Raw genomic sequence first — 11074 nt, 5'->3', positions numbered from 1 at the left:
TGCCCTCTGCTCAAACTGCTGAGAGCAGCTGCAACAACAAAGTCATTTTGATTGTCCTGTGATTTAGTTCTTAATTACACCATCTTGTGTTAGTTTCACCAGTGGATGGAGGTATGAAAACTGTCCCTTGGATTGATGCAGAGGGCAGCAGCTTTCTGCAGCTGCAAAGGATGCTGCTGCTGCATCCAGGAGCCACATAGGGACTCTGCTGATGGTGAAAAGACAGGTGTAGATGTAGGAAGCCCTTTTCCTATGGCTGTACCATAATCTCTGGACTAATCCTTGCATTTCTGCTCTTTCCTGGTGCAAGTTTGGGACTGAAGAAGGTGTTATATGTGAATATGTGGAGAGGGCTTTTTGTCTGTGTCATCCCAACCCAGAGAGAGCAGCACCTCTCAGATGAGATAGGACACATGGGCTGGAAATGAGGCGGTTGATTTATTTTTTGAAATTGGCAATGTTATAAAGTTGTTTGAGACCCCCCTGTATACATTTTAAAGCTCCTTTCCATTTTAGAGATAGAGCTTGCAGGATAGGACACGCAGAGTAAAGAGGAGACTGTGTGTGTACATGGGCTGTAATGTCAACTCAGAGCCCCACTCTTCAACGCAGAATTCCCTGTGTTTCAGTGAGTATTCTGCAGAAAAATAGCAAGGGAGTGAGTTTGGTTTGGAAAAAGGAGAAAAAGAGCACATCTTTTCTTTTTACCAGAATTTCTCTTCTACAGGATACCTAAAGCTATAAATGTGGGTGGGTTGTGAACAGGAAATGATGAAATAGACAGTCCATCCTCTAACAGACAGATTTTATTGGTTACACGCACAACTAAGCAAAGCAAAGCAGTGATGTCCAGGCTCCAAGAACAAGACCTCACCAATCCATTGGCCAGACGTCTTGGGAGTCTTGGGAACCCAGAGAAGGTTGCTGCAAAGGTCCATGTGGATTCAGCTCCTTTAAGTCCAAGGTGATCACACGATCTTTGGTTTTGCTCTTCTATCAGCTTTCCAAGTCTCTGAGGCTGATAACACCTTTACCACCTTCTGATTCTGCTTTTCTGCACTCAGGTGTTACATTCCCTTCTGTATCCTTCCAGAAGCACTGTCCTTGGCTTTCCCTAACCTCTTCTCCTCCTCTTCTCCTCTGCTTAAGGAGTCTTAAATCACACAAAAGCAGCTTTTTGTCATTAGCATTTGGGAGTGAGATATTCAGAGAGAAGTTACTCTTACTTTCTTACTGGGAGGGTAATCAAGCACTGGAACAGGTTGCCCAGAGAAGTTGTAGAGTCTCCACTGTAGGGACAGTCAAAACCCAGCTGGACACAGTCCTAGACAATCTGCTCTAGGTAACCTTGCCTGAACAGGCAGATTGGGCCAGATACCTCAAGAGGCCCCTTCCAACCTCAACCATTCTGTGGTTCACACCTACTGGTGGCTGCACGGCTTGCCCTCTGCTCCTGGATGGCCCTCTTGTAACAGCAGAGGTAACCCCCTCACATCAAGGTCTGGTATGGCTTGTGTCCCCACCGCTCAACGCCTACTGGGTTGCAACCAACAGCGGAGCTAAAGGTTCTTCTTGGTGGCAAACACAGAGGCCAACCCAGTCTTGCCCTTGACTATGGTAGGAGGCGCTTGGCCAGCTCCAGTCCTTTCATCTGGTTCTCAATGCAGAGCCTCACCTGCCTTATCCAGTAACAAGTAGCAACCATGGCAAAGCACACACAGATTTGCATTAGCAGTATGATTACAACAGGATGCAGGAGTGCATTGAAGATGCCGGTCGCTGTTGGGGACCAGCCAAAGAAAATTTCCCACCAGTGGTGCTCTCCCACCCTCTTAATCCGTTCCACTACCTGCTTTATAACATTACCATCATGATGTACAGTTATTAGGATCTTTTTAGCTTCTGCCTTAGCATTTTCTAAAAGCTGTTGTAAATTTGCATGCTCTAACATTTCTTTTACTAGCGACAAATCCATACCGATTGGGGTTGGGGTTATACTACGATAAAGGCTATAGTTTCTAATTAGCAATTGGTTAGTAAAAACTGGTGGCTTATACACGAAATCACAGCCTCTAATAATAGCTACATTGCAAGCACACGTATTTGAATCATTGAATATGGTCTGATTGTAGATGTCATTAATTTGCACGTACTTACACACTGTTCTAAAGCATACACACCCTTTCCCTACGTAAACTAACACGGTTTTGTTATTGCTGCCAGGATTGATCTCAAAATGGCACACCCCCTCACTGGTATCAAAGCAAACATCGCTCGCCTTAAGGGCATCATCTTCGCATATGAATCCCAGCCCCCGTTCCAAAATGCAGGCTTCCAAATCTACAGATTGCCATTTTCTGTCTGACACTCTTGCCCACATCCGGTGGTCCAGGGGATAGACCACGGACCCGTTTGTGTTAATCCCCAGAGCCACGATGGGGTAGACCTTTTCGATGCGGGCTTCCACCACGGTGAGGACGTAGGCGATGACTGAGTTGAGGACCTGGTCGTGGGTGAAGTTCACCAGCCTCCACCAGGCTTGGAGCTGCCGCTCCTTCTCCGTGGCTGAGTCCCACACGATCTTTCGGATCTCGGTGGGGAGGATGCCATTGTCACCATCCCTCAGGATACCTGCAACGACACTCTGCACCCACATCTGGGCCTGGATGCAACTAAGAGCAAGGGAGACATTATTTTGCTCGATTCCCAGTGCTTGCAACAACACCTGGTGGTCTTTCTCACTTATGTGTTCCCAGGTAGGCAGCACCTCAGACACAAGCCACTGACCCATCCCTAGGCTGACCAGGGATGAATTCAGGGGGTTGAGGAGGCCCTGCACACCTGAAGTGACAGCCTCCAACTTGTTGGCCAAGACCTCAACGTTCATGCTGTTGAGCACTCCCATCCCAGCTCCTCCTCCTCCCAGGGCTGTGGCCAGAAGGTCTCTCCTGGCACGGGCCTCTTGCATGGAGCGGCTGTGAAGCCAGGCCTGCCAGCCGGTGTAGAGGGTGGACAGAAAGGGAGCACAGCGCGGTCTGATGGATGAAATATTGGCAGTGGACAGGGACAGCACCACCTTCTTCAGTGATCGTACAGGGCTGGTCAGTAGCTCTTGGATGTGATTTTGCTTGACTACGTATGGGCCTATTTTGGAAACAAAGGGACGCAGGACAGCAATGATGGGAAACTCTTTTTGAAATCCTTCGGGGCCTCCTATCAACCACTTTCCTCCAAGCTCGGGAGACATTTCTATACTCAGCTTTCCTTGACACCACACTTGGAGGTTTTTCAGTGGACGTGAACAGTATCCATAATCCTGGCTATACCATGATGTCTCTGCATTTAATTCAAATCTACTAAGAGTTTTGCTCTCAGGGGAGCAATCTACTGACACAACCCACTTACGGTGGTTAGGAGCAGTGAGAGTCACAGTGGTGCCATTAATTTGTTTTGCATCGGTTACACTTTCTTGAGAGTATCTAATTTCTAATTTTACTTGGTTCCCCACTTCAGCGTATTGGGCTGCACGCCAGGCCAAAAAGTGGCACCTCAGGACCTTAAGGGCAGCAAGTGAATGCATCATGGTGACAATCTTGAATTTAAATGACAACCCCACACTGTTTTGGGCCCAGAGACAGACCACAAAGACTGGCTGGACTAATGTAAAGTTGCACCAACAATCCAATTTTTCCAGGGCACAGTTTTTTTTCTGACTCTTCTTGGTTTTTATTTCAGTTACGGAGATTTGAGTTGCCTGCTGATGAGTGGAACCATTAATTACCCTGCATCCTACTTTAATTTCTTGCCCCACCTTCCCCAGCAGCTGCGGAAGCCTGCTTGTGCTATCCCAGCTCCACTCATTTTCCAAATACACTTCAGTCCCATGCATAACTACTGTTGACAAATTTAAGCCTCTGTTAGAATTTAATCCCATACTACCTGAATATTTCACATGCGCTTGAGACCAAGGCCAATCTGTGCCAATTTTTACATACCGCCTGACCCTGTGCTGGGCTGTGGCCCTTTTGCTGGGTTGTGTGTCTAAGTTGGAACTGACTTTTTCTTGGAGGTGCTGGTGAGTTGGTTGGGCATGTTGCATGCTCAGCACTATAGACATACCAGAAATCAAAGCAAATCCTGCAACCACAAATTTGAAAGCATTTTCCCTGCAGCACACATAGGGATGGTGATGCCACGAAGTTCGCCTTTCCCGCTGGTCACAATCACCTTCCATTTTCCTTCATCTGCAAAACATAAGCAAAGCGGGCTCTCCAGCCCCGTTAATTTCCCTTCCATGCTTTTAACTGTGAAGAATGGAACCATTTTTCCTGTCTTTTCGCCCCCTTTCTGATTTCTACTTGGTACATGGAGGAGCTGGCCTTGTTCACAACCCTAACCGGTCCCATCCACTGAGGTCCCAGCTCCTGGTTTTTCTCTCTAACCCCCCGATATGTTACCAGGTCCCCTGTGTTCCACTCCATGGGGCGCAGCAGCACTCCTAGCTGCTTATCCATCTTGTGGATGTTGGCCTCCTGCACTGAGGCGAGTTGATGGTACGTATCTGACACTGTCCTCAGCATGTCCTGAACCCACCTGTCTGTCAGCACGCGGGGCTGCAGTTCGTCTGGCGGTGCCCCTCTCTGACACCAGTGCTCCAGCATCTTTGGGTCTCTTGCAGGAGCCATTTTTGGGGGAGAATGTACGTGAGATGCTACAGCTCCCCGTAATGCCAGGAGGACAAGTGGAAGTTTCTGATCCCAGTCCTTCCTTTGTTGGTTTATGATCTTCCTCAGTGCTATCTTCAGTGTTTGGTTGGGCCCTTCCATCAAGCCAGGCTTGTGGAAATGCCCCATGATGTGAAGCTTTTGCTTAATGCCCAGTACCTGGCACACACCTTTTGAGACTTCTCCGACAAAGCGTTGCCCATGATCAGAGTCAACCTCCTTTGGGATGCCCCACCGTGAGAAGATGTGCTCTACCAGGATCTTGGCAGTTGTGTTGGCTGTGTTGTTTCGAGCTGGAAATGCTTCCACCCACTTGGTGAAGTTATCACTGATCACCAGGCAGTACTTGTTCCCTAGGGCCGTTTGGGGCAAAGGACCAATAAACTCCATCTGTAGCTTGCTCCATGGGCCAGAAATCCTCTGGTGGCCCAGGAGGGCTTTTGCTGTTTTTGCATCGGGATTGTTGGCTGCACAGGTGAGGCAGTTGTTGACATACCTCTCTACATCCTCTCTCATCTCAGGCCACCAACCAGCACCCTGTAGCCTTGCCAAGGTCTTATCTATTCCCAAATGCCCCTGCTCATGAGCCAAAGCCACCAGCTCTGTCCGAACAAGTTCAGGTACCACCCAAACTGGGAAATCTACCCCCTCTCTCCGTGCCAGGACCAGACCCGAGACATCCTTCCAGACCTTGCACCCTTTGTACTCCCTGCCCTGCGCTAGCTCCCGGACACTTGGGTCTTGTGCCTGCAATCCCAGCAAGTCCACATTCTCCCAGTTCCTGCCTGCAGCCACCAACAAGGGGCCATTCTCAGCGGGCCTACTGGCCTTCCACATCTGCCCTTCCTTAGCTCCTTGTTTGGCTTTGGCATCTGCCTCTTTGTTCCACTTAGCCTCCTCTGTTCCCTTCTTGTGGGCCCTGACCTTAATTATCTGGGCTGGGTGCGCCCTTTGCTCTGCCAGTTTGGCGAGGTACTGCAGCTTTTTGGCATAGGTGACAGGCTTGCCATCAGCTGACTGCATGTCCCTCTCCCTCCAGAGTGGCAGCCACTCCAATGCCACCCTCACCACCCAGCCTGAGTCTGAAAATATGGCCAGCGGCTGGTCTGCTGGAGTGTTCTCAAGGGCAACTGTCACAGCCACCAGCTCGGCAGCCTGGATGGAGTGCGGCAGGCACTTCCCTTTGACCACCTCCCCAGTGCATCGGTTGATGGCAGCATAGCCTGTGTAGGGCACCCCATTCTCATGGTAGTTGGAGCCATCTACAAACCATACCACATAGCCTCTGTCCTTGGCATCCACCAAGCTGATGCTGCTCTCAAACAGGGGTGCCCGCTGTGGCTTCGGCTCCCCCACCTCCTCCCCATCCCTCTCGCTGCTGATGACCACCCCATAGGTGCTGGGTGAGGGCTCTTGAGCCTCTCCGGAGGTGTCCTTGTTGGGCAGTGCCAGCACCCAGTTGGCCATCCTGGGACTGCGTATGGGTCTGTTCCCTCCCTTCCCTGACAAGAGGTACCTCACTGGGGCACGGGATGTCCTTAGCAGCACTGGGGCAGACCCTACCAAATACTCCCAGTGCTGCAGGGCCCAGATCAATGCCAAAACCTCCTTTTCATATGCAGTGAACTGCTGCTCAGTTGGCGTCAGGAGCCGTGAGGCGTGGGCAATGGGTTGGAGGAGGGCACCACGATGTTGGCTGAGGGTGGCCCTCAGCCCTGTCCCCATGCTGGCCAGCTGCAGCACATAGGGTCTATCCCCACAGGGCCACACCAGCATGGGGGCTCGGGCCACGCTCTCCTTTAGAGTTTTAACTGCCTCATCCTGCTCTGGACCCCACTCCCACAAAGCATCCTTTCTGAGGAGCTTGCAGAGTGGGGCGGCCTTCTCTGCAAAGCCCTCAATGAATTCTCGGGAGAACTTCACAAGAGCCATAAAGGACCGTAAGGTGGTAACATCGGCTGGTGCTGACAATTTCTGTATCAACTCAACCCGCTGCTTCTCCAGCGAGCGCCCTTCCTCCCTTAGGGTCACCCCTAAATATGACACCTCCTTCCAGCACAGCTGGGCCTTCGTTGGGCTGACCCTGAACCCTGTCTTCTGGATGGCCTCCAGCACCTCTGCCAGAACCTTCAGGTTCTCCTCCTTGGTCCGAGTGTGGATGAGAATGTCACCAGCACAGGATAACACGCTCTCTTTGTGGCTGAGCTTCTCCCACATCTTCAACACATGTGTGTGGCAAATGGCGGGGGTGCTGTGAAAGCCTGGAGGGAGCCTGGTAAAGGTGAACTGCCGTCCCTGGAGAGTGAAGGCGAATTTGTGCCAGGACTCAGGGTGCAGGGGGATGGCGAAGGACACGCTGGTCAGGCTGAGCACTGAAAACCACTCTGATCCCCGGAAGATGGCTTCCATGACATCAGGGTATTTGGCCACTGTGGATGCCTTCAGTGGGGTGACCTGGTTGAGGGTGCTGTAGTTGACTGTCAGTCTCCAGGTTTTCCTGTCAGCTTTCCGCAGGGGCCACAACATAGCATTGCTGGTGCTCTGCTGCTCCACCAGCACCCCCTGGTCCAGCAGGGTTTTGATTGTATCCCATAAGCCCTCCTCAGCCTCAACTGGGTATTGGGGCTGCTGCTGAGGAGGGGGGTCTGGCCCTCTTATCACAACTACGGCATCGATCCGCCCGCAGTCCAGCTTGTTCCTTGCCCAGACCTGTGGGAACTGCTCCGTTACCCGTTTCACTCGGGGCTCCCATTCAGGGTGGATCAGGAGCTCAGGAGCTTTGATTGACATGACTCTGTGGCTTGCTGGGATGATGGGCACATCACTTTGAGGGCAACGTAACAATGTTTGGTTTGCCAGGTCCACTACCACCCCCATCTTTGTAAGGGTGGAGATGGCCAAAATTCCTGGCTTTCCTTTCATTTCCATTTTCCCAAATTTTTCTGACCCCTTGGCAGTTCCAATTTCAAAGGGTATGGGCTCTGTGAATGGCACTGAGGATTTCTGGCCATTTGGCCCAGTTACTTCAATAATTTCGCGTGTTTGGAAGAGCCCAGTTTCACCAGGGGTCATATTCAGAATTGAATAAGAGGCACCAGTATCAATTAACATCACTTGTCCAAGCACCCCTCCTCCAATAGTTATATCAACTATCAGGCGCCCCCACAAATCGGTCTTAATCGGTGCCACAAAAAGGGGCGATGCAGGTGCCTGGCAGCCCTATTGCTGAGCCTTAGACCCCGGGTCAATGGGGTTGGAGCTGCTGTGCTTCTTGGCCTCGTGCAGCGCCAGCTTTCTAAACAGCTCTGCGTCTGGCAAGCCATCAATGTCCTCCTGCTTCTCATATTTGATCAAGCGCTTCCTCAGCTCAGCCCGCCAAGGGTTGGACTTCTGAAACCTCAGCCCTTGCTGGTTTTCCTTCCCCGAGCTGTTCTTGCCATCGGGATCTTTCCTGTTGTCCCCTTGCATTTTCCTCATCCCCCCGTTTTGGAAGGACATGGCTGAGGGTTTCCCCTTTTTCCCCCCCAGCATGTACCCCGGGAACGCCTGCTTTTGTAGCTCAAAATTCTGGGTCAAGATCTGTTCTAGCTCTGACAGCGGCTTTCTTGCCGCATCCCCACCCGCAATCACCCGCAAAGGGGGGGTCAGCCCCACCACCAGCGGCTCCTTGAATTCAGGCCTGTCAAAATCGAGGGGGGACTCCTTAGAACCAGGCAGCCCTGCCATCTGGTAGAGCATCTTTTTACGGTTGACATAGGCATCTGGCCGCTCCTCAGGGTTCTGCTTCTCCTGGTGGAAGAGCACCAAGGGGTTGACCTCTGGGAAAAACACCTTTAGCACAGCCGATTGGACGTCTCCGATATCCTGGACATTGCCCATTTGCACATCCCCTGGCAGGGCCGCGAAATCATCAGGTTTCATGCACTTCCTCACCACGTCTATCAGGTCACTGACCGCACTGCCGCTCTGGCACCGGGGCAGCCTCTGGGCCCTGGACAGCCAGTTGACCGCTGTCTCTTTGGTCAGCGGCCCCAGCATCTTTCCCACCGTCTTGAGCTGCTCGGGGGTGAACCAAAGCATGGCCCGGTTGGTATCGATGGCCTGCAGTGGGCCATGGCTGACTGGCTCATCGGAAGGACTTTTCTTAGTTTTAGCAGCCTCTGCTTCGTTGCCCTGCAGCTGGCACACCTCCTCCCGCAGAGGAGCATATGGGGATGGCCTGGTGGGGCCATTGGCCCCCCACACATCATCCTCATAGTCATAGTGGGGTGGGTGTGGATCGAGACAGTCATCCCCCTCGCCGTTCCCGAACCGACTCCTCTTGCCCTGGATGGCAGCCACAATGCCCCGCGACACCCCCAGCTCAGCCTGCAGCTCTTGGATCTTGGCATGACACACCTTGTGATCAGGGCCAGTGCCGCGGTCCCGCTGGGCGTCCTGCAAGACAGCCCGCACCGCGCTCTGCGCATCATGTGTCTCCCCAATCCATTTGCCCACCTCCTTCTCTAACTCCTCTGTTTTCAACTTCTCATAGCCCAGCTTACTCTCCAGCCGGGTTATCTCCACCGCGCTCCTCAGCGAGTCCCCACACAGACCCTGAACCTCTGCCCGCAGGTTATCCACCTGCATTTTGAGCTCACCCTTGGCCTGCTCCAGTGTCTGCACACTCTCAAGAGCCTCCTTAAGCAACTTCGACAACTCCCTGCCCACCATCAGCAAACCCTGCAAGGCCGCTCTCTTTTTGCACTTGTTAGTGGGTTTGGGCTTTTTGTTCTCCTCAGACCAGCTCTCCCACTGCTGACACAGCTGCTGGTACGCCTCGGGGCCCTGAAAGGCCCCAGGGGACCAAATCGGAGGGAGACACTTCTGGAGCACAAATTGCTCCAGCTTCCAGTTGCTAACAATATCGGACATCATAGCGAGAGTTGGGGTGACGAGCTGAGAGACGACTGTGTTTCACAGCACAACTACCATAACACCGGAACCCCACGGACACACAAACCAACCCTCCAAAAAGCCCCACGACCTCCCTGGGACACCAAACCCAGCAGCAAGGGAAGGGGCGGGGGGGGACAAAGGGACAGTGGAGGACGGGGGACCGAGGCCTAGCAGACGGCTGCTGCGGCCCGCCGGCACCCGGGGTGTGGGCAAAGAGGAGGAAAAGAGGAGGACCCCGATAATAAGATCTCACCAATCCTCGTCCAGATGCACTGGGAGTCCCGGGGACCTGGGGATGGATGCTGCAGAGCTCCGCTGGATTCGGCACCTTTAGGGTCAAGGTGCTGGCAGGGTCTCGGACCCGACAGCTCTTTATAGTCATGGCAGACTGTTGTTTGGGGATGATATCTCCTGTTTGCTTCCTCGGTGCCTTTCCCTCCCTCAGGTGCAGCATCTCCACCACTATCTTCCCAAGGACAGTTTATTTGGTTTCTCTTATCCTCTCCGGCGCTGATAACCACAGAGCAGGTGCTCTGCTCATTATTTTTTTTAGGGGGGCTGGATTAGTCACCACTCCATCTGGAGAAGCTCTGCCTGCACCAAGTGCCCTCAAGAGGGAGATCTGGAGCAGCCACTGCCGCCTGTCCCTGACCACCCATACCCCAAGATTCCCCTCATGGCCCACTTGCTTCTGCACCCCTCTGCTAGTCCCTCAGCCTGAGGGACATCACACCTGGGCCCCAAACCATCTGAACCTGTAACACTTGTTGCCCCCTCAATTTACACAATGAATATTTCACATCCATTTTATCTCCCAAACTTCCGCTGCAGAATTTCAATGCTGGAAACCATCGTGTTGCACACCGGTGGGCAGTTGGGGGTGAAAACCTGCTCCCCCACAGCATGGAGTGGGGCTAAGCCCTGCTGCTGCATCAGCTGAACTGCAGCTGGAGGTCTGCAGCTGCAGCAACAAACAAAGCCCCGGCTTCACCCCACAAACCACACTGCAGCTTAGAGCCCTGCATAACCACTCGGCCCACTTCGTTTTCCTCTGCCATTACACAGAAAAGGGCATTACTCATTCTCCTGTCATTCTCAGTGCTGCTTCTCTCCCACCCTTCCCCCAAGTACTAACTAATTAAAAGTAAGAAAAAAAAAAACAAAAATGCTCCCACGAAGCTACTTGAGCCCTGGGGATTACCCACTGGGGACCCCACCACCCTATGTTCCTCTATCTCCAGTAACCGCATTCCTGGCTGTGCTTAATTGGGCTCAAGGCTGAGCAGCATTCTCCAGTTGCAAAAATCCTGTAGCCCAGAAAGCACAGAGGGTGCAGCTTTGTCCTTGTTTTTTATGCCCAATGTTTGCATTTGTGGCTACTGAGGGCAGCTCAGCCCTCTGGATCCTACCAT

The 11074-nt window shown here is 52.4% G+C and overlaps 3 protein-coding genes across 3 annotated transcripts; all 3 read right to left on the bottom strand.

The window, feature by feature from the left end:
- Window positions 1-788: 788 nt before the first annotated feature.
- LOC104910896 (uncharacterized) lies at window positions 789-10880 on the bottom strand. Its single transcript, XM_010710593.3, has 2 exons — window positions 9916-10880; window positions 789-4244 (listed from the first exon to the last, which is right to left on the bottom strand). The coding sequence occupies exon 2, from the start codon at window positions 4232-4234 to the stop codon at window positions 1613-1615; it is 2622 nt and encodes an 873-aa protein (XP_010708895.2). The 5' UTR covers window positions 4235-4244; window positions 9916-10880; the 3' UTR covers window positions 789-1612.
- Window positions 4281-7601, bottom strand: LOC146544548 (protein NYNRIN-like). The gene has a single exon (XM_085223427.1). It carries the CDS (start codon window positions 7599-7601, stop codon window positions 4281-4283), a length of 3321 nt encoding a protein of 1106 aa, XP_085079553.1.
- On the bottom strand, window positions 7938-9922 carry LOC146544547 (uncharacterized). The gene has a single exon (XM_085223717.1). The coding sequence runs from the start codon at window positions 9639-9641 to the stop codon at window positions 7944-7946; it is 1698 nt and encodes a 565-aa protein (XP_085079843.1). The 5' UTR covers window positions 9642-9922; the 3' UTR covers window positions 7938-7943.
- Window positions 10881-11074: the final 194 nt, after the last annotated feature.

Source organism: Meleagris gallopavo, chromosome 4, assembly GCF_905368555.1.
Source record: "Meleagris gallopavo chromosome 4, MGAL_WU_HG_1.1, whole genome shotgun sequence".
NCBI classification, from domain to species: domain Eukaryota; kingdom Metazoa; phylum Chordata; class Aves; order Galliformes; family Phasianidae; genus Meleagris; species Meleagris gallopavo.
This window is presented reverse-complemented; position numbering and strand designations above follow the sequence as displayed.

Bases quoted from the DNA above. Each gene is read 5' to 3' on its own strand.
- LOC104910896 (XM_010710593.3), bottom strand. From the start codon at position 4,234: ATGGAAGGTGATTGTGACCAGCGGGAAAGGCGAACTTCGTGGCATCAC.
- LOC146544548 (XM_085223427.1), bottom strand. From the start codon at position 7,601: ATGGGGGTGGTAGTGGACCTGGCAAACCAAACATTGTTACGTTGCCCT.
- LOC146544547 (XM_085223717.1), bottom strand. From the start codon at position 9,641: ATGATGTCCGATATTGTTAGCAACTGGAAGCTGGAGCAATTTGTGCTC.